The sequence below is a fragment of the Pan troglodytes genome, chromosome 5 (genome assembly GCF_028858775.2).
Source record: "Pan troglodytes isolate AG18354 chromosome 5, NHGRI_mPanTro3-v2.0_pri, whole genome shotgun sequence".
In the NCBI taxonomy this organism is placed as follows: domain Eukaryota; kingdom Metazoa; phylum Chordata; class Mammalia; order Primates; family Hominidae; genus Pan; species Pan troglodytes.
The window spans coordinates 46,958,866-46,982,188 of NC_072403.2; the positions used below are offsets into that span (position 1 = coordinate 46,958,866).

At 40.8% G+C, this 23,323-nt stretch overlaps 2 protein-coding genes across 30 annotated transcripts in view; one reads left to right on the top strand and one right to left on the bottom strand.

The window, feature by feature from the left end:
- On the bottom strand, positions 1-7,248 carry OARD1 (O-acyl-ADP-ribose deacylase 1). Of its 10 annotated transcripts, none has more exons than XM_054685792.2 (6): positions 7,120-7,248; positions 4,811-4,890; positions 4,347-4,491; positions 3,289-3,347; positions 2,049-2,161; positions 1-645 (listed from the first exon to the last, which is right to left on the bottom strand). In XM_054685792.2, exons 2-6 carry the CDS (start codon positions 4,847-4,849, stop codon positions 543-545), a joined length of 459 nt encoding a protein of 152 aa, XP_054541767.1. In that variant the 5' UTR covers positions 4,850-4,890; positions 7,120-7,248; the 3' UTR covers positions 1-542. The 10 variants fall into 10 exon arrangements, with proteins under 10 accessions (XP_054541767.1, XP_001174030.1, XP_001174044.1 ...); XM_001174030.8 differs by lacking the exon at positions 7,120-7,248 and adding an exon at positions 5,553-5,817; XM_001174044.7 differs by lacking the exon at positions 7,120-7,248 and adding an exon at positions 5,537-5,701.
- NFYA (nuclear transcription factor Y subunit alpha) overlaps positions 5,896-23,323 on the top strand; it is a 27,301-nt gene continuing 9,873 nt past the window's right edge. For 3 of the 20 annotated variants that reach the window (XR_008548490.2, XM_001173997.7, XM_009451222.5), the window contains exons 1-5: positions 6,189-6,304; positions 12,250-12,385; positions 14,031-14,117; positions 17,272-17,418; positions 22,805-22,936. Coding sequence is in view for 18 of the 20 variants with exons in the window: in XM_001173997.7 (XP_001173997.1) it covers positions 12,311-12,385; positions 14,031-14,117; positions 17,272-17,418; positions 22,805-22,936 (441 nt within the window). In the remaining 2 variants the exon portion in view is untranslated. Of the gene's footprint in view, positions 6,305-6,460; positions 6,814-8,434; positions 8,610-12,249; positions 12,386-14,030; positions 14,118-17,271; positions 17,419-22,804; positions 22,937-23,323 lie in introns of those variants that run through there. The other 17 variants (XM_054685787.2, XM_063813011.1, XM_063813009.1 and 14 more) reach the window with 13 other exon arrangements.

Below are 23,323 nucleotides of genomic sequence, written 5' to 3' on the forward strand. Positions count from 1 at the left end.
TAACTCCCCAAATTTTTATTTTTCCATTTTTATCACCACAAATTTCTTGGTAACAATGTAGAATTTAATTTTGTAATTAAAACAAAAACTCTCCCCAGGAGGAATCTGATGACATAAGGATAACACCAAGTTATGTGCACAAACGACAAAAAATGCCAAACTAACTGGAATGATCATCCTTCCTGAAATTTCTCTTAAAAAGCAGAGAAGTAGAACCAATGCTGCCACCTAGTGGCCAGCCAAACAAATCAGGTAGCATACTGGAGAAAAAGGTCATAGTCCCGACAATCTGGTTTCCCTGCCTATTATCAAGCCACCTAACTCCTTACTTTTCCACAAAAAAACACAACAACATATCTTAAGCAAGCCCTCCTCCACAGTCATAGTCCAAATACTTGAATACAGCAACCAAAGTCTGTCTTGTTAAACACACTACTTCTCATGAAACTTTCCTCTGCCTATTTTAAGGTAGGTTTGCCCGGTCCTATGGCCCAGTAGAGATGACACAGGAGAACACGGAAACATCCAAAATGTTCACTGGTTCAGAGTGTGTACACAGTAATTTTGATGTCTGTTGCCTCAAATACCTCCTCGATCATCGCAGATACATTTTCCCATTGCAGACGATCAAGACCACATCCAATCCTGAAAAAGACAAAATATCTCCATTGATGGTAACGAAAGTATCTAGGAAACTGCTCCTCTCTTTTAAGCTATATCCACTCAAAGCATAAAAACAAATAATCTAGTCTGACACCCTTATGGGCAACCATGGTAGGAGTTTGGAAGTCAATTCTTGTTGTGAGTCACCGAAGACCATGCCTAGACAGCTCTAACATCCAAAAACTATCACTTCTGTTTGCCTAATAAGATACTACTTTCCAACTATTTCATGCTACATTTAGAAATGTATAACTGTCATGACATTAGAGACTCATTATCCCTCTATGACTACTGACTAAAATTGGCTGTGGATGGATGGTGAAAGGTTGGTATTTTAAAAATGCACTTATGGTAACAGAATGTTAACGAAAATAAGGAGAAGAGGAATGAGGTACAGGATCTGCAAAAAAGAAAGTCAAGAGGGAATGCTGGGAAATGGTAAGATAGTTGCAATCCAGGAGTAAGGTCTTTGCAACACCCTGGTAAGAATAAACTCAGTCCATAAAACTCTACTACTTGGCACCTTCCAAGATGTTACTCTAGTGATCCTCAACACACCTAGGGAAAAAAGAGACCTAAATTGGTAATTTCATGTCATAATGTGATAATTAAGTCCATAAGGAATTGTGATTAAAAAAAAAAGTTTCTGATATGTATGTACACCATAAATATATCAAAGACCAGTGTAAAATAAGGGACATTTGAGGCCATATTCAAAGTAATGTGGGGCGCAAGATAAAACTGCATGTATGCTCAGCATTGACTCAAAACTACCAGGGTGACAGGAAGAAAAGAGGTGAGGCCCATTTCCTGAAAAGAAAGCAAAGGGACTACTGAACCCTCAATGTCATTCCCTAAATTCCCAATAGCTAAAGTCTAAGAAGTTACATCAGGGACAGATCCTCTGGCTATTACCCATACTGACCAAAACAAGCATGCAGTATAAAAGGGAATGATAATTTACAACTTTCTTGACGCAAAGTAATAGGTTTGGGAGATGGGAAGTGGTCCAAGAGGGAAACCACCATTGCTCAGTCTTGATTCTTTAGCTTACATTGCTTTAGGAATAAAGGCCGAGCTTCAAGCAGAGGGTGCTGAGAATTCAACAAATGTAGCTGAATGACAATGGTCGCTCTCTGCTAAGCAGGCTGAGGCAGATGTATATTTCAAGGTAATTGTCCTGATTCATTCAACTCAAGCTAGAAAATGGCTGTGCCTTGGTCTAAAGCCAGACAACTGGTTCCCTGGTGGTTTTACAAAATTTTGACTTTTGTCCACCTTTAAATCTATATTTTGGGTTAAGCTTTTAAGTTGTTTGTCTTTGGGTAAGATAGTAAACCCCACCAATCAATTAAATCTCCATTTAGGACCATGGATTTCCTTGCCTGGGCATGGAGAGGTCGGTGACTCCATTCTTCAGACAATGAGACTTCATTGCCTCTAAACTCTTCTGTAAGTTTTCATAAGTTGGCTTGTGCGAAGCCCTTTTCTTTGTAATCTGAACACAAAGGATTCAAACTTTCATCATCCCAAAATGATAGCCAAAGAAAAGTCATCACATTCCCCCAACATCCTGATAATTAAAAGAGTACGCACATTTTTATAGAATTAGTCTAGAGCAAGGATGACAAATGTCATATTGCCCTTTCCACACTGTTATGGGAGACCTTCAAGAAAATCCACTAAATAGAGGCTGAGAAACCCAGACTCTGCCATGTAGCAATCTTTCCTTTTCCTAGGAAACCCATGAGATTAGCAGGTGATACCTATTGTCAATATTTTTAAGCAAGGTAAGTGAAGTCTCTGTGCCACTTCCAAGAGATAAGCTGCATATCTGTAACAGGGAAGAAAGCATACCACCTGAAAATTCCCTGCTAAAAGCCTCTACTTATTTAGAAACTGTGCTTGCTTGCTTTTTGTCTCTCTACATAAAACAACAGAAAAAACCGGTAGGGTCCCAAAGTAAAACCACTGGAAGCCACATAAGCTTTAAGGACAGAATTCAAAGGGGCTAGGACATCTCCCCACTCAGTTTGTCATCCAGATCAGGCTTGTAGTGGGTTAGCTGTAAGTTACCCACCACCACCACTAAGGAAGCCACACCCTTTCAGGGACCAAATGCCATCCTAGACTGTTGAAGAACCCCACATTCAAGCAGTAGTTAGGAGAGGAGCTAAGTATTATTTGGGACTGCACTTATTATTTTTTGTTTTTATTCACCCCCTTGCTATCAGTGTGCTATTTGATTTGACATGGAATAAGAGAAAAGCTCCTTTGGAAAATCTGTCTCTTGAGACATTATTGTTTTTATCTCACTCTGCCTAGGAAATATAGTATGGCAGGCATTCCTAACTTTTGCAAGTCTTAGAACAGGCCTATGGTAAATGATACACGACTTTCCCACAGAGCTGGGATGCAGCCTCACATTTCTTTCTAACCCAGTGCTCCAAGTAGCCGCCATCACTGGACTGGAGTTGTCATAAGATAGGAAGCTTTTTGACATTCTTAGTTGTCTAGAATAGAACATCATGATCAACACAAATGCAGTGCAGCCCATCTGTTGACAAATCCTTAAAATGTATTAAGAATTGGCCCTGGAAAAAAAAGGAATTGGCCCCATCTTACCAAGTAATATATATATCGCCCATCTCTCTTCAGAACAGCCACTTCTCCAGATTTCTTTTCTAAGAAAAAGTTATTTAATAGTAGAAATGAAAAAGAAAACCAAACACTGATCTCTAAAGATTTTTAAATGTTTACAGATCTGAGTTTACCTCAGAACTAGAAATAATTTTCAACACTGAATAAGGGAATAGGGAAGACCTATTGTCTCCCACAAACACTTTGCTTTTTATCAGCATTCCCAAATACTATATTCCTTAACTTACAGCTTTCTTACAGTCATGTTTCCTCACAACCCATCTTTTGTCCCACTACTACTTTTAAATAAAAATCCTCATTTGTCCACAAACTTTCTCTATTGCCTTGAAATTGTTTTATAGTGTGTAGTTTTTTACTTGCCAAATGTGTATTTACTCAATAATTATCTTTTTACATACAAAGAGCTGTATAAGGCATTATGAGGAATACAGATATATAAAAAAGGAATTAATTATTAGAGTTTTCAATCCAGAGAAGATATCATCATTACAAATAACTATAATACAAAGCAGTAAGAATTGCTTTTGTCTAAGGCTAAGAATCACTGTGGACACTGATTCTGTTAAGCCTGGAATGTGGTCTGAGAAACTGTTGCAGAAGCTTTACATAGGATTCTAGTGCACATTTCTGGTTTAAAGTGGCCCGTAGAAAGTGATGGGAGGGGTCTGTAAGGAAGAAGAGGTTTCTAAATTCCTCTTTGAAGAAAAAGCAGAATATTGGTAAGTAAAGGATCTTGAATGCCAACCTATAGACTAAGCATCTCAGAGTTATTTCAAGTTTCAGAGAAGTACAGTAATATCGTCAAGAAAGTTTCACGATACAAGAGGAAGAGATTAAAAACCTTCACAGGAGTTGGGTTTTGATATGGTAAACGTCCAAACTAGAGGCCATTCTTGGGGAGGAAAATCTAAAAACATTTGGTTCTTAGGAATCCCCTCTTTACACGCATATTTTATTAAAGTGTAACAGATTAAAAGGTGCTCTAGCCAGGGCAAACCAGGTAAGTGGTTTCCAAAACTCACGTTGATTTAAAAGTTCTTGCACCCCTCCAAATTTCTTCTTAAAGAGGACAGCTATCCCAGCGCCCATGCGACAATCCTCACTGATACAGTGGGCTAAAGAGTCTGTTTTCGGGCATGCAAAAAGGTCTCCTTTCACATAAGTGATCTAAAAAATGTGCAAAGGAAAAGACAATGTTTTATTAGATACAGTAAAATACTAAGCTATTTTTCTGTATTTTGTGTCCCCCACGACTACCTCTCCCGGCACCCCTTCCTCCAATCTGATTTAAAGCCAAACCAATTACAGCATGTGTGAAAGGAAAGTAATGGATGATCCCTGCCTAGAATTTTGAGCCTTTTTAAAGTAAATCAGCTAGAGAGAAAAAAAGATAATGCAATCATTAATTTAATTAAAAAGTGTTTATGCTTTTGACCTCCATTATTACGAATTTCAGTTCACCAATAAGTGAATAGTTGTTACGCACTCTGCTTCCTTCTGGATCTTCATTAAGGCTGCTGGCCATGATACTGAGTCGCTATTTCCAGAATTTAAGTGTTTCTTCAGCTATGAGAAGGGAAAAGGAAGTAAAAATGCTTAGGCAGCCTTAGTATATAATATTCTGATTGCCCTGTACACCCACTTAATAGGCTTTTTTCCCCAACGTTTATCGATGAATGTGAGTTTTTTCGGCCCCTGGGACGTAATACAAAACCCTTCTGGGGCAAAGGGGAAGAACGCTTAGGTTCGGAGGCTGTCTCGACCCGCTCTCATTTCATGCTTTCCTGGAGCGCCCCGCTCCGTCAGCGGAAGCAAAGCCCATTCCCCAAGACACGCCTCCTCCTTTCTCCAGGGCCACTCCGGAGCAAGGCCGATTTAGGACGGTCTCCTTTTCTCTGCACGACGCAAAAGTATTTCCCCAGTGGGTCTGGCTTAGAAGAAAACAGAAGGGACTTGGCCACAGCCCCGTTAAGCCGCAACCACAGAGTGTACAGGGTACTAGCGTGCTGAGCCCCAGGCGTGGGGAAAGGAAGGCGGCCTCTCAAGGAACGTTCACCCCCCACTTTTTTGGGGGGTGCGTGGGAGAAGGAAAGAGTCTATTGAAGCCTCCCATTCTCTGTCTCCTACCCTAGGGCGGGTCAGCGAGGACGCAGGGTCTGTCCTGGGGTCCTATGGGAGGGTGCGGGGAGGCTCGCTCAAAGCCCCAACGTACCCAAGTCACCCTTCACCTGGAAAGGAGTCGGTTGTTTGGAGGTCCCCGCCCCGCGGGGAAGGGCCCCGGATCCGACCCTGGTAGGTGGGGAGCAGCGGACCAGCCCAAACGCGGAGCCAATCCCGCCAAAGCCCTTAATTGCACGCTTCTAAGATGGCCGCCCCCGCCCGGTAGCGGGGCGGAAACGAGCCCCTCTAGCTTGCTAGCCGAGCCCACACTCCTTGGCGAAGGCCGCCGAACTTCCGGCAGTAAATTCCGTGGTTTCCCGCCGCCGCCCGCGCATGCGTAACGAAACTGCCCCCCACGAGTCGGGAAAAGTGGCGCTTGCGCATTAGCCGCAGGGGTGTGTCCTAGTGGCCACTTGGAAAGGGGTGGGCAGCTGGCAAAGGGGCTAGTTAGCGCCTGCGTAGTACTAAGCTCAAGGCAGCGTTTTGAGTTGAAGGGTCTGGCGCGTCTGGAAAGCGCCTGCGTATTCCTTCCACTGGGGGTGGAGTCAAAGCGGGAAGGTGGGCGTGGCTTCAGGGAACGCCTGCGCGTTGCTCCTCCGAAGGGGTGGGGCGATCCCAGAACTGGAGTTAGTGGGCGTGGTCTCAGAGGCGCCTGCGCGGAGGCGGTTGGAGGGAGGCCCGATTCCCCTTTGTTCGGGTTCGCCATTTTGCTAGGCAGCGGCAGTGGCGGCGGCAGCGGCGGCTGGAGCCTCTGATTGGGTTTCGGAGTCCGGTACTGGAGCCAATCAGCGCGGGCAGCGAACCGGGGGAGCGAGGCACGGTGAGTGTGAGGAGCCAATATCCAGCGGCCCAGAGCCGGCCCCAGCGCCCCGATTGGCGGGTCTCGCTGACCACTCAGGAGAGGCCCAGGCGCCCGTCGAGCCCGGGGAGTCGAGCTGAGCCTAGCCGAGCCGGGCGGCCAGCGGCCCCGGCCCGGGGCCTGCGAGCGCCTCGGGGCACTCCCGGCCGAGGCCTGCAGGGGCCGCCCCGCGCGGGGATGGCGCCTCGGGGAGCAGGCACCTCGGGGCTCCGACCCTCGCAGGGTGCCAGGGCCAGTTGGGAATGCGTCCCTGTTCCCCGACTCTTAGGCCCAGGTTCTCAGGCCCCAGGCCTGGGGCCACGAATGGCCCTACACTAGGGGACACATGCGCGCCCTGGGCCTCGGCGATTTCCTCCTGGTCGTTCTGGCCGCAAACTTAAACCTGCCCTTGCACTCTCCACTCTCCGGCCCTTGGGACAGGAATCCTCCCCGGAGCCCGCGCCCCCCGCTCCCCGCTCCCAGCGAGCCGGGTCTGTCTTATCTGCAGCCCCTCTAGGTCGGGAGGGAGGCCTGGGGAGGGTGCGCGCCGCGGCCGCGGGGTCCCGTGTGCGGCTGGCAACGGGGCTGGCCCGCCATCGCCTCGGAGCCCTATGGGCCCGCCCCCGCTGTCTCCCTGGTGGGGAGAGGGGGCCGTTAGTTCGCCCACTCCCCCTGCTCCGCCGCGCCCCTCCTCCCAGCCTGCTCCGCCCGGGTCTCCGGCCCGGCGCCGTTACCACCCCTTTTGGCTCGTCATTTCCTCTCTTCCCCGCCCCGTTCGCAGTGGCAGGACCGCACACCTCCGTTTTGGAGCCCAACCAAGCGGTCTCCGTTTCTTGTCCGGGCTGTAATACCAGTCCATTCGGTGCCTGGAACCTCACTCTTAGAAGATTGATACCCTTGCGCATTCTTCTTCCCGGAGGCTGCACAACTTGCTGTTCATATTACTAATCTTATCCACTGCTCATTTTGTGAAATCTCCCTCCCTTGGGAATGTAGTACAGTTTTGGGGTTTTTTTTTTCCTTTGTTTTTGCTTTCGCCTTTCTATGTTACTTTGTGTCAGGCTTGACCCAGTCCACTCATTTCTTGGTTTATGTTTTTCTGATACACTTTGAAATCCTGTGTTAACGTTTTCTCAGCAGATGTATAGAAACTAACAGTGTTGTGGGGTTTTCCTTAGGGTGAGAGGTTGCTGTTGGCAACCAATTATCCAGCAGTTAGTATATGCCAGGTATAATCCGTGTGTTAGGGAGGGAGTACGTAGAGGTCAATAAGAACTGTGCCTACCTGATGGAAATTGACAGGTGAACAGGTAGTTAATACCTAACGGTTAGTGCTATAAAGGGGCCAAGTTCAGTGCTGTGAAGTATCCATGCGTGAGCTAGCCTCCGTGAAAGGCTTATCACCACCGCACTTTTGACTGGCCTTGAAGAATGATGGTAATTCTTCCACAGGAAAGATGGAAGAGCTTGCTCGAAGAGAAGAAAAGCATGTGCGGAGGAATCAAATTACACTGTTGGAGGCAGGAAGATGGGATAGGGAAGTGGGCAGTAGTAGTGATAGTTTAGGGGGGAAAGCCCAGTTGGTAAAATACTTGTATATCTTGCTAAGGAATATTTTGGAAACAGTTATTATTTTGTATGGAGGTTCAAGTAGAAGGGATCTAGAGCTATATTTTTTCCTAAGATTGAAAAAACGAGTTTCTGACTTGTTTATGGGTTCTGCCCCGTGATAGTGGCTGAGTTCTTTGGGGAGGAAGAGGAGACTTGTCCTAGGACTCTGAAAATTATTTTTACTCATGTGAATCATCTAGTGCATTCCCTGGCACATAAAGGTCTTAAGTATCTGGTGCCCATTTCTAAATTCACATTTAATGTTATACAACTAGTAGGTTTCAGAAAACTCGTATTCCAGTGCTCTTTCATTACCAAAACTTCGGGGACAGGTTTTATTTTCACTTTTTAGGATGAGTTTTTCATTGTTGCTTAAGTGATTTTCTTAATTCATTTGATTGTCACGTTATCCGCATTAGCAGATGAGATGATAGAGCTTAAGTAGTCTAAAAAACATGTATATTTGCCTTTGGAACTTTTTTTGTTTGTTTTTGGATACAGGGCTTTCCTCTGTCGTCCAGGCTGGAGTACAGTGGCGCAATCATAGCTCACTAACCTGGAACTCCTGGTCTCAAGCCATCCTCCCGTCTTGTTCTCCCAAAACGTTAGGATTACAGGCATGAGCCACTGCGTCCTGACCTGAAATAGATGTTTTAACCTTAGTATTTAAAAATAGGTATGTTCTGGTCACTTCAAAATCACTAAATACTTTTGCTTGGCATCTTTCTAAAAGGCATTATAATCTGGTAACTTTTTTGCTAAATACCTTTCAAGCTTCCACCAGTCTGCAGAAGAATTTCTTTGTCTGACATTTCGAGAGAAAGTAGTGTGGCCCCAAGCTTTTTGTCCTGTTTAGTCCACTGTTCACATGCTGAAATATTTCTGTTCTTGTTTTTATGCTCTGTTGATTTGTAGTACTTCACCTTCCTCCACATCATCACATAGCTAAATCTTTCTCACACTTAAGACCAGTTCATCCTGCAGGCCTCTGATAGCAAAGAAAAAAAAAGTTCAAATAGTACCTTTTTTTTTTTTAAGCCTTGTTGATTTATCCCCAGCTGGAACAAATCTCTGTCCTCCAAATTCCCATATCACTTTATCTCTTAGGATTCCAGTATAGGTTTTTACTCCATTACTAAACTTAAAGACTCTTTGAAGTTAGAATCTTCGTCAGAGATTTCTTTTTATTTTTAAAACCTTCAGAACAGTGTCTGGCACATGGTATATAATTAGTGGAGAGAAGTGCATTAGAAAGCTCCAATCCAGAAATCTGTAGGATGATGGAGAAGCTGGACAGCCCTTTGTTGTAGTCTAGTCTTTCATCAAGCGTCTATCAGGACCCACTTGTTGAGTTGTGAAAGAAATTGAGTGAGCCAATGCTGGGAATTTTTAAATAATAGAATAGAAAATATCTGCCAGGCATGTTGATGGCTCACGACTGTAATCCCAGCACTTTGGGAAGCCGAAAGTGGGAGAATCCTTTGAGCTCAGGAGTTTGAGACCAGCCTGGGTAGCATAGGGAGACCCCCTCTCTTAAAAGAAAAAAAAGAATAGAAAATACCAAAGTGCGTCTTGTGTTGTGTAAGGGTAAATGCTGTTTCATGAAACTTTCAGTTACATGCTTTATACATGTGTACACTGAGTTGTGATAATGAAATGTGTTTCTTACTAAGGGTTGTGGTCAAAAAAGTTAAAAAGCTACTGTTCTAGGCTTTGCCTGGTAGTGATTATCAACTGTGATAATCCTACGGCTTTTCATATGTTTACACTAGTTGAGTTTCTGAAGGTTTTAGCTTTGGAGTTTGTGTAGGTCCACATAGAATGGGTTCCTAGTAAGTGGTTGGCTAAATCTCAGCTTTTGCACCTTGGAATAGTGGGGCAAAGAGAATTGCACTGAGAAGAGAATGCACTAGGAAGAGAATTTTCATGCTAGCCAGAATAAACACTTATTATTTGTTTCTCTCTCTTTGAGGAAAAACCATTCAAAACTTTGTGTTAAGAGCAAGAGCTAGACAGACTAAATCTGGCTTAGTTTGTCATAATCTTGGGCAAAGAGGCACTTTGGGAAAGACTATCGAATTGTATTGCAGTCTTGCTAACTGAAGCTCACAGTAGTAGGAACATATGACTTTACTGAAGCCAGTTGCTTACAGCATTAACCATTAACAGTATCAATATCATGATACAGGCTAAATCACTCTGTCATTAATGTGAGAGAGAATTGCTGCTAGATTTGAAGCTGCTCTTCAAATCTTGATACTCTTCAAAGTATAAATTTAAATATTGCTAAATTGGTTCATTTGTATTACCAGAATAAACTAGTTAAGAAGAAAATCTGTACGTTACATATATTAGTCATTATCATGTGCTTCAAGTTATATTTAGTCTTGTAAAGATGTAAACTTCTGGATATTAGTCAAGGAAAAAATCTCATATAAGAAGGAAATTTGGAGTTGGGGAGGCGTTGAAACCTAAAAGACATTCCTTTCATGATCCTTATTTTTTAAAATCAATTTATTGAGATATACTTTAGATACAAAGTATAATAATTTTAAATGTGTATTTTGATGAGTTTTGACAAATTTGTACACCTGTGCAACCGCTACCACAATGAAGATATAAAACATTTTCATCACCCTACAACGTTCCTAAGGCTCCATGCCAGTCAACCTCCCTCTTTCCTGTCTCCCTGTATTCTCCACTCCCAAGGAACCACTGATCTATTTTCTGTCTCTAGATTACTGATGTCTTTTGGAGATTTTATATAAATGGAATCATATATATTCGTTTACATCATAACCTTAATTTTATTAGTCTACAGCCATAAATGTATTGTGTATTAGAGACAAGATAGAATTTAGGGAAGCCTGTTAGTGTCCCTAACAGACTCACAGTCTGGCTGAAAACCTGATTTTCTATTCTATACCCAGAATCTCTGAGGAGCAGACTTAGTCAACCAATTCCAAAGAGACTGGTGTAAAAATCAGAAAACCGGTTTGTCATGTTGCTGATTATATTTGCTCCCTGTTGGCCAATCTATATGTAAATCCAAATTATAGCTAGAAATTTACCTAGTGAGCATTCCATTAGATCAAGGGCAGTGCTTTGGAGAACCGTATGGCCACAAGTCCTCTTGCTGTGATGACATAGCCTGTTATTTATGGCTCATAGATTCTTATGTTGTATCCATTTTAGTTATGAGTAATGGGGTTGATTAATTTTTATTTTGATTAAATTTTGTTATATTTTCCCCAACATTCCAACATTCATTTGGGAAATAAGAATTTCCCAAAATTCTTATTCTGGAAATAAGAATTTTCAAGTGTGCAGTGAAATCAAAGGAATTTGAAAATAAACACCTGTATACCTGCCAGTTAGGGTCTATTAACATCTTACTATAATTGCCTTACCAGATATTTCTCCACCCATTCATCCATTTTTTGATGCATTTCAAAGTAAATTTTAGATGTCAATACACTTCTTTCTAAGTACTTGGACATATAGTTGCACATATTTTGGTTTCTTCTTTCACACTGTATTGAGACACCTTGCAAATGATTAATTCCACCAGCATGTGTGGATTTATGGAGAGTGGTACTGTACTTTGCCACGATAATGAGCAGCTCACTTAGGTCACGTCATTTTATTATTCAGATGTTGGAATTTATGAGGGCCTAGTGAAAAATCGGAGAGAAAGACCTATCTACATTTTTATTTATATATCTGTCCTCCCTCCCATATTTCCAAGATGAATTACCGATTGCTAACTTATATCATTTTAATTTTTTAATGAAGTCTTTATTAAAGGTTCTCAGATATCATTCAGTTTATCTAATTGTATCCTTATTTTTAAAAGTGGATCTTCAACTCTTAAAGTCTATGAGAAGGGTAAATTTTGCCTACCATATGTAGTGGACCTGAGTAACATGTTTGGTGGGAAGCAATTATGTGTTACAACTTAAAGAAGCTTTATTCTCTAAAGTATATGTGCAATCCTGAAAATCAGTGTTAGGTATGCCTTGTATCAAAGTGATGTAGCTTAATGAGTATCTCTTAGGTGCAAGTATTGCTCTGACAGTATTGAAAGGTAAGGTTGCCAGTATACTGAAAGCATTTTAGAAACGTGAAAATAGCATTATGTTGTTATGATTGTGCCATGTAATCCTAGTTAAAAATGATACTGAATATAAGCATTTCCTATTCTCCTATCCTGTTTTCTTGCAAATAAAGTACAGTGATAAATTATCCAGGTTAATTGTCTGGTAAGGCCTTTATTGACAATCTCACTTTAGTTTCTTTCCCCACCTTTCTAATAGGAGTGTACCTCACAGCCTTCTAGGATCTCCAGAGTTGACAGGAATCTCACTTGGAGGGACCATGGAGCAGTATACAGCAAACAGCAATAGTTCGACAGAGCAGATTGTTGTCCAGGCAGGACAGATTCAGCAGCAGGTATGGAAGCAAAACTGCTTTAAACATTACAGCAATGAAACTGATAACAGCACCACTCAATTGGTTGGTCTATTGCCCTGGGGAATTATTTGAAAGATACCAGATCTTGTGAGATATTGGGTCTGATGGCTTGTGCTGAAATGCCATGTCTAGCCCATGACCACTTAGAATCTACTCTTCATGGGTGCCTGGTTATAGTAAATTGCCTCTTTTATCTCATTTTAAGTAAAAACATCTAGTCTGGTTTTCAGATGGAAATTTGGACTTTAAAATTTTTCTGGATTCTATTTGGTCTTTTTCTCTTCTTGTTTGAGCTAACTTGTGATTTAGTAAGTCTTTGGCCACAACAGACAAACCAACATAGCTTCCAATAAATCTTCTGTTCTTTGATTTGGTCTGCCACATTTTTTATTCAGAAAAGCTCTGGTTTAACATTAGGATAATATTTAGACAGCCATTCTTATGGATAAGACATACTAGAAAGGAATTCCCTGCTGCTGGTTTATGCCTAATTAATAGATTGCTTTCTTGAATTTATACACAGGTTACATTTTCTGATGCTTTATGCTTGGGTTTATTATAGTAAAACTTCACTTTTTTCCCCACCCCAGAAGAAAAAAATGTATTATGTTTCTATTTGACCTTAGGCCAAGATTGATATTTTGGAAATATTTTGTTTTCAAAATGGAATTTAGCTAATATAGAAAAGTAGTAGGGAAGGGAAAGGTAGTATTGATGATGAGTTTTTCCTGTCTAATGATCAAAGACAAACTCCCCTGATAGCTTTCCCTTCCATACAGCTGCTGTGGCTCTGGCAGTTTCCTTCAACTGCCTTTTTAGAGGAAGGGATTCCACAAAGGGCCCTCCAATCAGACCAGTGCCCTGGAGGGTGGGTTTTTATTCTTTCAGAATTTGCCATTAGTGGATGTAAAAATAAGGTTGAATCATTGAAAACATGGCTCTTAAAGCAGTCCAGTTGGGTAGAAATAATCTTAGTTTTGAAGCTGGGCATGGTGCTGCATGCCTGTAATCCCAGCTACTCTGGAGGCTGAGACAGGAAGGTTGGCTGAAGCCCAGGAATTCAAGACCAGCCTGGGCAAAACAGCAAGACCCCATCTCAAAATAAGTACATAAATAAAGTTTGAAAAAAAAAAAGAATCTTAGTTTTGGGACATGAGAGCATTGACGTCATGAAGATGATTTCGGTTCATAGTGATTAATTACTCCTCCTTTCTTGGTGATTGCATTTAAGCGCAGAATTTTTTATGGTAGTTTCAGGGCTATTAAAACCTAATCATTTTTTTCTTGTGAACTCATCTGAGGAGATAAAAAGGGCATTAAATAATTGTGTAAGTAGAAGTGTCAGATTCCTGTTTCTGGAGGGAAAGATTGCATTACAAATCTGTGTTAATGATGACAACTGTTTTGAGTTTTTGAGTCAAATTTTGAGGTCCACTCTGGAGACAAAGGGCTAATATCTTTAATCCTACTACCTTCAACAAAACAGCTTCAATATAGGGAGTCTGTACATTTTGAAAGTCCTTCAGGCTTCCCTCTCTCTCCTCCAAGAGGTAAGGTGATCTATGTCTTGAACTACACATTTCCTTCCTGACATATTTCAAGCTCTTCCTGTTCCTGTTCTCAGCAGCAGGGTGGTGTCACTGCTGTGCAGTTGCAGACTGAGGCCCAGGTGGCATCTGCCTCAGGCCAGCAAGTCCAGACCCTCCAGGTAGTGGTACCCTCTCTGATTCTCTGTGAGCACTGCATGAACTTCTCCTCTCCTCATGTCTGGTGCTGTTTGTGTTAGGATCTCCAGTAGGAATGGCAAAGTCAGTTGCATGTCTTTGATGCTGCTAACTTGTCTTTGAGGCTTATAAGATGCCAGTTTCCTAATATTTCATGCCAAGTCATATAGGGACCCCATATCAACTTTGTGAGAATTGGATTTGACTAGCATGTTTCTTTGAGAATGCCTGGAAAAGAAATGGTATAAGTGACAGGAAGAAATTCTTATAAGTGACATTAGAATTTATTCAGGGCTCGGCCGGGCGCGGTGGCTCACGCCAGTAATCCCAGCACTTTGGGAGGCCGGGGCGGGCGGATCACGAGGTCAGGAGATCGAGACCATCCTGGCAAACACGGTGAAACCCCGTCTCTACTAAAAATACAAAAAAATTAGCCGGGCGTGGTGGCGGGCACCTGTAGTCCCAGCTACTTGGGAGGCTGGAGCAGGAGAATGGCGTGAACCCAGGGGGCAGAGCTTGCAGTGAGCAGAGATTGCGCCACTGCACTCCAGCCTGGGTGACAGAGCGAGACTCCGTCTCAAAAAAAAAAAAAGAATTTATTCAGGGCTCACACTCTGATCCAATTAATTGCATGGTAAAAATTTTGTGTATTTGTGTTATAATGGAGAAGGAAATATATACATATACAGACACACATAAACTAGGCTAGGCTGTGCTTTATTTTTATTCAAGGGGCAACTCAACTGAAAAATAATCATTGCACTTGGCAAGGTTTATCTAAGCACTGAATCTTGCTAATCTCTTGTTAACTGCTATTGTTTCCACTACCTTTCCTGGGGGAATAGTGACCTGTCTTATTACCAGATCTGCAAAGATTACCCCAGATACCTCTTGGTTAGGCAGAAGCAGGATATGCTTTCTGTAAGTCTTAGGTGTTAAAGCCACTGTGATAATTCTCGGTTAATCAATACAGTTCTTTAGCATCGTGTATGGCTAAGCTAAGTATCCTAAATTGGGTTCTAATTTGGCCAGTTCCTATAAGACATAGGAGTAGGAGCACTAGTCTACTCCGTGTATGTAGGTTACTTTTATTAAAATGACTCTATTTTTGAGAAATTGGCAAGATTTGGGTACCCTACTTTTTCCCTCCATTGAATTAGAAATGATTCAAAGTAGAATCTAGAATGTAGAACTGGCATCTCACTTTATTGCTCGTGCTGCTAAGCATCCAGCAGGTAACTACCTCTTATTGTCATCACTTTATCCTTTCAATCCCACCCCTACCCCTGCCACCAATAGTGTTTGGTAATGATGTACAGCCAACTTTGAACATAAATTAAGCTGAAAGAAACTGAGCTTGTAGGCATTCCAAAACTGTGTTCAAATCTCACAGTCCAACAGCTTGTTAATGTTTTTCATGCTTGCTTCATCTTACTCATATATAAAACCGTATTTTGGATTGTCATTAACCCCTTGTGGAATAGGAATGTAACATGCTCTTAACTGTATGGCTTCTTGTTTGATGCATGTGTCTTTGTAACATTTTTCTGTTGTAAATACAGTGAGCTCTTTGGAGTCTCAAATCATTTATCATGTGCACGAATAGCACATCAATTGGGGAGGAAATTAAGATGATGAATAGATAGAAAATTATTAATAGCTGTATCTTAAAACTTGTGTTTCCTACTTACATAGATTTTATTTAAAAGAAGTGGAAACACTTTATGGAAATAATAGAAACCTTTCCTCTAGGGATCTGATTATTTTGGGAGAATTTTAAATAGTTATTTTGGTTATTCTTGCTATATGTATTCTGAGAAATCTTTCTTGATACAGAATATGCAAGCATTTGGTGTAGCAAAGGGGATTTGATTTGGAATGGGGAAATAAGGGAAAGAGATAGCATGAGAGAGTCAGGCTGTAAAGTCCTTAAAAAAGTAAAGTAAAGGTTCTCAATGGACAGTTTAACAAAACTTAGGATTTCAATGTTCCTGGTGATTCTAATACATTAGTGGTGGTGGCAGTGGCGGCGGTGGTGGTGGTGATTGTAGGAGGACCTTACTATCTAACCTACTCATCTAGGACAGAATGATCTGTTAACTAATTGCTGTTACTTGCACATACTTTCATTAAGTGTGAATATTTCAGTCATGAATATTCTGTTCTAAGCAATTTCTGTCAAAGATAGAGTCTGAAAATGAGAATTTTGGACTATTCCATGGATCATTCCAGTTTACTTCTAAAGCACTTTTAAAGTGCTTCCAGAAAGCATTCTATTAGGTATTTTTGTATTGGGACTTAAGATGTGACAGAGCACTTGTAGTGACCTGGCTCCTACAGTAGTCTGTTTACTCATAGGAGTTTGAAATTTGTACACTTGACTGCTCTGTGTAATTTCAATATTTGTTGTTGCTTCTGATAAAGCTAAAATAACCATGTGGATATTATAGAGGCCAGTGTGAGGAATTCCACCATGGAGACTGCAAACTGACCAGAAAGTGCTTTTAAGAAATCTTTAGTAGTGAGTTTAAACAACAAACATATCTAGAATTCAGAGAGTAAAATGAGCAGGGTAAAGGTATACATTTGACATTTCATTTTAGCTTGAGAGACTGTAGGGAGAAAAGGGTCATCCTCTACATAAGCTTCCAGAGCTGCTTGCTACCCAGCCTCCTAGAGTCATTGCTGGGTACAGTTTGATTTACCTTCTTCACTTTATTTAGAATTTGTACTCAACCACCATCACCACCATCACCTTTCCCTCTCATTGCCTTCTCTCCAGCCTTCACTACAGACCATTCCTGGATTGGTTTAAACAGGCAACTAACCTTGCCATTATGATTAAATGTTTGTCATGGATTTAGCACGTGTTTGGTGACAAATGCCTTATATCTATTGAGACTTCTCAAAGACTCTGGATATTCTCCATTATGTCTGACCTTAAAGTATTGAGCTTGGCATTTAGTAACAGGATTCATAGATCTTTAAAGATAACTTGAGGACTTGAGACATATATTTTCTTAGTCTTTTCTACCTTTTCCTTTTCTAGCAAGGCAGCAGAATAGTTCCAGTGATTGTCTTTTGGTAAAAACCATTTTGTGTCTTATGTTATTTCATTGTTCTTATTTTATTTCATTCTAGGTCCAAGGGCAGCCATTAATGGTGCAGGTCAGTGGAGGCCAGCTAATCACATCAACTGGCCAACCCATCATGGTCCAGGCTGTCCCTGGTGGACAAGGTCAAACCATCATGCAAGTACCTGTTTCTGGAACACAGGGTTTGCAGCAGGTGAGTAATATTTTAAAATGTTGAGCAGTATGTCAGAGGAGAGGTTTCAAAAAATAGATTATTACAACCTGTTTGATAATTGATATTGCATTTAACTGCTTCCTAACCCACATTTTGCATTCAGTTGATTTTCTGCCTTTATAGTACCAGTGATATAAACTAGAACTATGCAGAAATTGGACAGCTCCAGTAATGACTAAGATATTAGGCATGATCTTGAATTGCTGTAAAGTATATGAAGAGGTTAGAATCTAGTTTACAGTATATTTTATTTTAAAAGAAACAAAAATGAATATTTAGAAAGTTAGAAAAATAACAAAACGAGCAAAAAGTGGGTCCAAATTAAGTAGAAAACTGACGTATAGAAAGGATAAATAAAATCTAGATTGTTTAAGCCGACCAATAAAACAGGTAAATCCAGTTGAAAGACTGATTGAGAAACAGAAAACAAAAGTAAGCAAAGATGTAGAAGAGATTAAAGGAAGGCCAGGCGCAGTGGCTCATGCCTGTAATCCCAGCACTTGGGGAGGCCAAGGCAGGTGGATCACTTGAGGCCAGGAGTTCAAGACCAGCCTGGCCAACATGACAAAACCGCATCTCTACTAAAAATAAAAAATTAGCCGGGCGTGGTGGCACGCACCTGTAATCCCAGCTACTTGGGGGGTTGAGGAATGAGATATCTTGAACCCAGGAGGTGGAGGTTGCAGTAAGCCAAGATTGTGCCACTGCACTCCAGGCTGGGCACCAGAGCAAGATTCTGTCTCAAAAAAAAAGAAGAGATTAACAGAAATATGTAGAAATGTTACATACAACTCTGTGGTATCATATTTTAAAATTAGATATTTCTCATCGAGATGGCAAAAAAAAAAAAAACAAAAAGTCATTATATCCACTGTTAGGATGGATGTGGAGAAAAAGAATCACTATTTTTGGTAATTTCAAACTGTAGAGTTATTTTGGAAAGGCACCTCACTATCTGTTAAATACAACGAATATTTGAGCTAGCAGTCCCACTTCTGAGAATCTGTCCTATAGGAAGAAAAGCATCAATAGTAGGGAGAAATTACAAAGACACTTTTCATAGCATTGTACTAGCAAAAAATAAAATTGCAATCTGAGTGTCCATTAATAAGAATAAGGAAATGGTTGGAATAAATCATAATATATTCATAGGGAATATTGCATCATCATTAAAAGAAATGAACTGTTGACTTGGGGTGGGTTAATATTGAAATATTTTTAGTGGAAATGATTTGCAGAGAAATAGTGTGTGATCTCATCTTTGTAATTCATAACCAACCCCCCATGAGTTTATGTTTATAGTCATGGAAAAGGGAGTATGAGATAACTATTAGTTACTCTATCTAAATGTTTATATTGTTTCAACAGTTACAGCAGTCACATTAATGTCTTAGTTTTCTGGAGGAATTTAAGTTGAAAAAAGCAGCCATGATCCCACTGCTCATAAATCAAACTTATACTTTTTGTGTATTCTTTTGTGTTTTTATGCATAATTTTTGGGCATAATTGTACCATGCATGTGGGGTTGTGTTTTCGTTTTTTTTTTTTTTTTAATTCTTTCATAATGTTCAGTCAACTTGATGAATCAGAATTTCTAATTTATAAAATATAGTTAAGGATTTTGGTTTTCATTTGCCTTTGTAGGTAAACATTTGGGCACGATAGTTTTATTTTTCAACTGAATTCTCAGGATAATTTCTTTGGATTGGGGATTGCTTGGGTAAAGGGTAAGAGTATATTTGAGCCCACTGGCATATTTTTGCCAAGATAGAATTATACTTGGGATTAAAAATAGTTTTCACATTTCTCTTTGCATAAATATATGAGGCTTTAAATATCTTTTCAGCATGTGCTTTCCTTGATTCCCTATTGCTATATCCTTTCTGTTCTTCTCTCTTTGCTTCCTCTCCAGTCCCCCTTGCTGTGCCTTCTCCACTGTTGAGTAGAGACAATGTGGTATAGTTAGGAACAGTATACTGTGAGTGTAGTGGTCCAGCTTTCATTACCAGGTCTGCCATTAAATAAGCATTCTGATCTTGGCCAAGTTATTTAATTGTCGGTTTGCTCATCCAAAAATAAAATTTATATGAGATGATATCTAGGGTTCATTCTAGCTCTAAATTCTGTGATTTTTATGGGGTTTTATTTTGCTATAAGGAACCTTCAAAGAGTTATTTCCCTGCTTCCAAGTAGGGCTATAACTAACCAAGCTGAAAAAAAATATATCCTGTTACGTAAATAAAGCTCTCTAGGTGAGATTCCATAGCCTCCCTTACAATACTTAAGGCTTTAATCCCCTTTGTATAGGAGTTTTTTTTCTCATTAGTATTCTTTGAATAGCCATTTTTTAAAGAAGACTACTTCTTAACCTTTTTTGAATTGTATTCTCTATTTTAGAATCCTAGTAAAGCTTGCACCCTCTAAGAAAAAGTAGAGATGTCCAGTCTCATGAAAAATTCTGCATATAATTTTAGATTAAAATCCTTGGCCTGAGAAAGACACTGGAACCAGAGAGACAGCCAAGAAATAGAAGAATATTGGAAGTTGGCATATAATAAAAGTGGTATAAACATATCAATGAAGAAATGGCTGAAGAATGATACAGAAAAGAAACTGATTTCTAATTCATACTGTATTTTAAAAAATATTTGCTAGGTGGATTAAAGATCTAAATGTAGAAAAGTAAACTTGGAAAATTCAAAAGAAAATATAAGAGAATTTTTATGCTATAGAGAAGGATATTTTTAAAAACAAATTGACTAAAACATAATATGCATTGAAATACATCAAATAAAAGTAAACAAGGTGAAAACTTGGAAAAGATATTTTTAATACATACAACTGAGTTTGTATTCAGAATATGTATAAATAACTTTTATGTGTTTATACAAAAATAGGAAAATGGGCAAAGAATATGAATAGATAGAAAGGAACTCCTAACAGCCAATATAAACTTAGAAATGAAGTTGGTTCAGATAACCAGATAAATTTGTTTACTTATTTATTTGCCAATGCTTTCTGAATGCCAATTATGAGCTGAGTATTTGGAAAAAATAATTCAGAAGACCTAGGCAATCTATCCCCTAACAAAGTAGGATCCATGAATGTCTCTAAGACATGGAACCCATTAACCTGTTTTTTTCACCTTCCTTCCATCAGTAGTCCTTTTTCCTATCAGCTGGTAGACTTTGTGATAACTTAAGTTTCTAGGCATGTTCTTCTTTCCAGACCAAGGTGGTCCCAAGTTGAAATTATGGATGGAAAGTGACCTGGCTATAAAAATCTATCTTTCTGAAAGTATCCTCCTTCCAGACTGCCATCTCTGTTGAAGCAATGCTCAAATAAAAAAAGTTTGTTGATGGAATTAATGGCCAAAGAAGTAAAGAGAAGGTTACTTAGTACTAGCCATGTATTCTGGCTTTTAAGTTTGGGAGGTATTGAATATAAAATACTAGACATTTTGAGCTATGGGGCTCTCCTCACTGCTTTCTCTTTTGCACTTAAAAAAAAAAGTGTCCACTAGTTATATGAAAATAGGATTTTGCACACCGAACATTTAAAGGGTTGTATTGCAGTTTTTTAGTTCCAAAATTTAGAGAAATATTTTTCAAGCTTCTTGTCAGGTTTCTGATAACACTCCTAATAAAGTGGCTATAGCCATTAAAAAAAGAAAGAAGATAGATTTGGATAGCACACTATCCCTTGCTTTCCATAATTGCTTTATAAGGTTTAGCTATCCAATCCTAGGACCAAATAGGTGATACAAATTAAATCAACAAAAATTTGACAAACATTAATGACAGTAGTGAGTATTGGTGAGGTAATTGGAAACTAATAGGAGGAATATAATCTGTCACATTGCCTTAATTATCTATTACCATATAACAAATTATCCTAGAAGTTAGCAGCTTAAAACAAACATTTGGCCGGTGCGGTGGCCCACGCCTGTAATCCCAGCACTTTGGGAGGCTGAGGCGGGTGGATCACAAGGTCAGGAGATTGAGACCATCCTGGTTAACACAGTGAAACCCCGTCTCTACTAAAAAGACAAAAAAAAATTAAGCCAGGCGTGATGGCGGACGCCTGTAGTCCCAGCTAGTCGGGAGGCTGAGGCAGGAGAATGGCATGAACCTGGGAGGCGGAGCTTGCAGTGAGCCAAGATCACACCACTGCACTCCAGCCTGAGCCACAGAGCGACACTCCGTCTCCAAAAAAAAAAAAAAAAAAAAAAATTTATTTTATAGTTTCTGTGAGTTAGGAATCCTGACACAGCTGTGTTGGATTCTTTCAAGGTCCTCTCAAGGCCCTTATCAAGGTGTTGTCCTGGGCTGCAGTCACATTTGACTAGAGTAGAATACATTTTGGGTTTTTTCTTTGTTTGTTTTTTTGAGACAGTTACTCGCTCTGTTGCCCAGGCTGGAGTGCAGTGGTGCGGATCTTGGCTCACTGCAACCTCTGCCTCCCAGGCTCAAATGATCCTCCCACCTCAGTTCCCCAAGTAGCTGGGACCACAGGCATGTCCTACCATGCCTGGATAATTTTTGTATTTTTCAGTAGATACAGGGTTTTGCCATGTTGCCCAGGCTGGTCTCAAACTCCTGACCTAATCTGCTCGCCTCAGCCTCCTAAAGTGCTGGGATTACGGGCATAAGCCATTGTACCCGGCTTTCAGCATTTTTAATATATATAGTATTTCCTCTGTAAAAAAGTACTTTATCATTCACCAAAATGGCAAGGTTAAAAAATAATAATAAAGCACTTTAGAGTGTATTTTATTTTTTTATTTTTTTGAGACGGAATCTCGCTCTGTCGCCCAGGCTGGAGTGCAGTGGCGTGATCTCGGCTCACTGCAACCTCCGCCTCCGGTTCAAGTGATTTTCCGGCCTCAGTCTCCCAAGTAGCTGTGATTACAGGCGTGCACCACCATGCCCGGCTAATCTTTGTATTTTTAGTAGAGACAGGGTTTCATCATGTTGGCCAGGCTGGTCTCGAACTCCTGACCTCAAGTGATCCACCCACCTCGGCCTCCCAAAGTGCAAGGATTACAGGCGTGAGCCACCACACCCGGCCCAGAGTGTATTTTAAATATGCATGCTTTTCAATATATATAATCATACCACTGCTATCTTTCATAAAAACTGACATTGATTTATTAATATCAGGTATCCAGACAGTGTCAAAATTCCCTATTTGTTTCATAAATGGAAAATAAGTTGTGTCTACTTCATAATGGAGGGCAGAGCAGGACTTCTTTTTTCCTCTTCAGAACATTTTCTGCTTTCTAGAGAAATGTGGATAACTCTCGGGGACCAAAGGAGACCAGTGTCAGTAGAGTACAATCCTTTTTTTATGTTCTTTTCTGCAGATACAGTTGGTCCCACCTGGACAGATCCAGATCCAGGGTGGACAGGCTGTGCAGGTGCAGGGCCAGCAGGGCCAGACCCAGCAGATCATCATCCAGCAGCCCCAGACGGCCGTCACTGCTGGCCAGACTCAGGTAATTCCACTAGCTCTGTCACACAGGAGCAAAACTGATTTGGAAGAGTCAGATAACTGAGTCAGATATTTCATGTATAGCATGTATAGTAGAAAAGGGGATGAAAACCATAAAAAAATATATTTTTGGCCGGGCGCGGTGGCTCATGCCTGTAATCCCAGCACTTTGAGAGGCCGAGGCAAGCTGATCACAAGGTCAAGAGATCAAGAACATCCTGGCCAACATGGTGAAACTCTGTCAAAATACAAAAATTAGCTGGGCATGGTGGCGCATGCCTGTAATCCCAGCTACTCGGGAGACTGAGGCAGAAGAATCGCTTGAACCCAGGAGGCGGAGGTTGCAGTGATCCGAGATTGCGCCACTGCACTCCAGCCTGGCGACACAGTG

Coding starts and splice junctions, on each gene's coding strand:
- OARD1 (XM_054685792.2), bottom strand. CDS start 4,849: ATGGCCAGCAGCCTTAATGAAGATCCAGAAGGAAGCAGA. Junction 4,492..4,810: donor AAGATCCAGAAGGAAGCAGA/GTGCGTAACAAC, acceptor CACATTTTTTAG/ATCACTTATGTGAAAGGAGA. Junction 3,348..4,346: donor GCAAGAACTTTTAAATCAAC/GTGAGTTTTGGA, acceptor ACTTTTTCTTAG/AAAAGAAATCTGGAGAAGTG.